The sequence below is a fragment of the Semicossyphus pulcher genome, unplaced genomic scaffold, assembly GCF_022749685.1.
Source record: "Semicossyphus pulcher isolate SPU_LCO1_2020_fin unplaced genomic scaffold, fSemPul1.0.p SCAF_13, whole genome shotgun sequence".
In the NCBI taxonomy this organism is placed as follows: domain Eukaryota; kingdom Metazoa; phylum Chordata; class Actinopteri; order Labriformes; family Labridae; genus Semicossyphus; species Semicossyphus pulcher.
In genome coordinates, this window is record NW_027211637.1 from 17662381 (window position 1) to 17665369 (window position 2989).

At 44.7% G+C, this 2989-nt stretch overlaps 1 protein-coding gene across 1 annotated transcript; it reads right to left on the reverse strand.

Annotated features, from left to right (window-relative positions):
- Positions 1–845: 845 nt before the first annotated feature.
- Positions 846–2636, reverse strand: LOC138589955 (adenosine receptor A3). Its single transcript, XM_069660460.1, has 3 exons — positions 2180–2636; positions 1641–2107; positions 846–1502 (listed from the first exon to the last, which is right to left on the reverse strand). The coding sequence occupies exons 1-3, from the start codon at positions 2515–2517 to the stop codon at positions 1291–1293; spliced, it is 1017 nt and encodes a 338-aa protein (XP_069516561.1). The 5' UTR covers positions 2518–2636; the 3' UTR covers positions 846–1290.
- Positions 2637–2989: the final 353 nt, after the last annotated feature.

Sequence of the window (2989 nt, forward strand, 5' to 3'; positions counted from 1 at the left end):
GAGGATGTGCCAAAATGCAAAATGTAAGACAGTCCCTCTTTTGTCAAGAAATGATAAACGTTTCTCCCAATCTTGGCAGTTGAAGACGAGCGGTTTTTCAGACATAAGTCATGAATTTGAAGCATTTCCAGGAACACAAAACAGAGAATAAAACAGAGTTAAGCTGAATAACACGATTACACTCCTTTTTTTTTTGCAGGGACTTAATTTGAGCAGATCAAACATATTACATGAATATCCAACCTAGTTTCATCTGTCCTGATAAGAATGGTAATTAAGATAACCCTCTCTGTCTCTTTTTTCTTGTACCATTGCAGGAGAGTTACCTTTGCGGATCTTTGATGCGGAAGCAACGTGGATGCTGTCCTTGGGGCTGAGGTAGTAGATTGAATAGTTGTGGGGTTGTGTAACCTCTTTCTGAGATAACTATACAATCTACTGTCTTTCCCAAGGAGACAGCTGAGTCAGCCGCTCGCCGACTGTCGCCTCCAGACGGGCAACATGCTGTCCAATCAAAAACATGCGCTCGCAGCGATCAACATAACGCACTCTGACAAGCATTGTTTTTTTCTTTCTTTGCTAGAGCAGGTAAATTATGTTTCTCGTTCCCGAACAGGATGTGAACGTGCGACCGTGTTTGATTTGGGCTCTCTCAGGGTGAGGTAGTAGGTTGTATAGTTTGGTGGGTGGGATTGCAGCCTGCTCAGGTGATAACTATACAGTCTATTGCCTTCCCCGAGGAGCTCGCTGAACACTCATCAATGTCCGACACGCTCTCATGGCCGAGGATCGCATTCATTCTTACACTTCAGGTAAAAGGAGCAGGTAGATGTTTCCTACAAAGTTTATTAGTGATGTATTTAAAATATGTACACCTCAATAAAGTCACTTGTCTCAAATGAATTGTGCAAAAATCACAGAAGCAGATCCTGTTTGTGTCACCTACTGCAAGTCTGATGGTGTTTTGGTTTGTGTACAACAGCAGCTATTGAGTTTGTTAGTGTAGAGCACCCTCTAGTGGAGACTCATGATACAGTCTTTACAAAATAAAGTTTGAAGACAAACAAGGGCGAATGAATGTCCGACTGAAGTCTAGTTTTATTCAAACCGATTGATACAAGAAGGAATTCGACGTTCACTGTCTGCCTGTATTTTGTCTTCAGATCATCTGTAATAAAGATTGTGTGACACAGTGATATTCAGACTTTCTTGTGTGTGTGTTTCTTATAAATAAAAAACTTCCTACAAAGTCACATGACCTCACTCTCATTGGACTTAAAATGTCCTTTGTTAGGGCGTGGTCTTCCCTCCTGATCCACACGTCTCCGTGTGATTGGCTTGGCTGCTTGTTCTCGGTCGACGATCGTGCTTTGCCCCATGGAAACAGTTTACGTGTAAAAGGAAGCGCCTCCATATTTGACTGTAGGCCTGCTGGATCTTTGGGATGCGATACGCATAGACCACAGGGTTGACTGCAGAGTTGGCGTGAGACAGGAGAATACCTAGGGGAAAAAACATTTGGTACTTTAAGATTGTTCCGTAACCTGCTGGTAAGTATTGTGTTCTGTAAATACAGTCTATATTTATAAAAAACTTTAGCATGAAAATGACTTTACACTGTGTAAGGACTGGAAACATACCTGCATAGAGTGTCCCCTGTGTGACAGCTTGGGGACCATGAAACAGCAGCAGACAGTTCATCAGGTGCAGAGGAATCCAGCAGCCGGCAAACAAAATAAGAACCAGAGCCAGGGAGCAGGCCAGCCTCTTCTCCCTGAGCAGAGAGGCCTGCGCTTGGGGACAGCTCTCCTTCAGCCGGCCCTGCAGGTTCCAGAAGATTCGAGTGTAGAGGAGGGTCATGACCAGCAGGGGTGCCATGACGCATCCCAGAAAGTTAAAGTAAACCATGAAGGGGAGGGTTATAACTGAGAGGAAGGTGCAGGGTGGAGACGAAGAGACGGAATAGGAAGATGTATTGGTGGCATCAGGTGTTGGAGATGAGTAGTTGTTCCAGCCAAACAAAGGGGTGAACCCCAGTAGACAGGAAAGCGTCCAGCATACAGAAACAGCAGTCCATGTACGCTTCTGTGTGGCCAGGGTTTTGTATCTGTAAATCAAAAAGAAGCATGTTATCGTAGTTTTTTGTACAAGTAATCTACCGTTTCAAAGTCTGTCTAACCTGAGTGGCATGTGAAGCCGGAGGTATCGGTCCACGGCGATAGCAAGCAAGGACAGCACCGAGGCCTGAGTCAGCACGAGCACGACACAGCTGAGAAGTAGGCAGAGGTCAGGGGTCAGACTCACCCAGCCGTCCAAAAGCACAGCCAAGGGCACAGCGGCCACACCCACCAGCAAGTCAGCCACCGCCAGGGAAACCAGGAAGCAGAATGTCGGCTCCCGAAGCGAATCCCGGATGCCAATACACACTGCACACACCACCAACACATTGCCAAAGAAACAGGTCACAGCAATCAGCACTTCGAGCACCGTGTAGGCCACCCAGCTCCATTCGGCCATCACTTCAGACGAAAGACAGAGAAGCTCCTAAGTGTGACAGAGCAGGTTTCTGTGAAGGCTGTTGAAATCACCAGCAAAGTTAAGTCCAACATAATCCTGCGTTTGCCGCTCAGATAGTTTGTTCCTGCTTCCAGCTCTTGGTTTTAAATGTCCTAAAAAAGAATTGAACAGATGCTTTTTATATGCAAACATGCATGCGCTTATATGTGCACATAAAACAACAGGCGTACACTCCTATGAGAGGCCATCTGTGTTTCATCAGTGATGAAAATCCTCTGATTAATGTGCCTCTGTAGGCTGAGAGGAGAGGTCTTATGATTGAGCAGTCACATTTTTCAGGTGTGTCCTGAGTTAGAATAGTAATACTAAAATGCAGAATTACAAAGCAAAATGCACTTATATGAAGTAATAAACTGTCACATATTAATACATATTATATGACTAAAGCATATATTTGTAAACAGAACATTAA

Bases quoted from the DNA above. Each gene is read 5' to 3' on its own strand.
- LOC138589955 (XM_069660460.1), bottom strand. From the start codon at position 2,517: ATGGCCGAATGGAGCTGGGTGGCCTACACGGTGCTCGAAGTGCTGATT. The intron at 2,108-2,179 runs GTTAGACAGACT...TTTGATTTACAG, and splicing joins CGGCTTCACATGCCACTCAG to ATACAAAACCCTGGCCACAC. The intron at 1,503-1,640 runs GTATGTTTCCAG...TTTTTCCCCTAG, and splicing joins ACAGGGGACACTCTATGCAG to GTATTCTCCTGTCTCACGCC.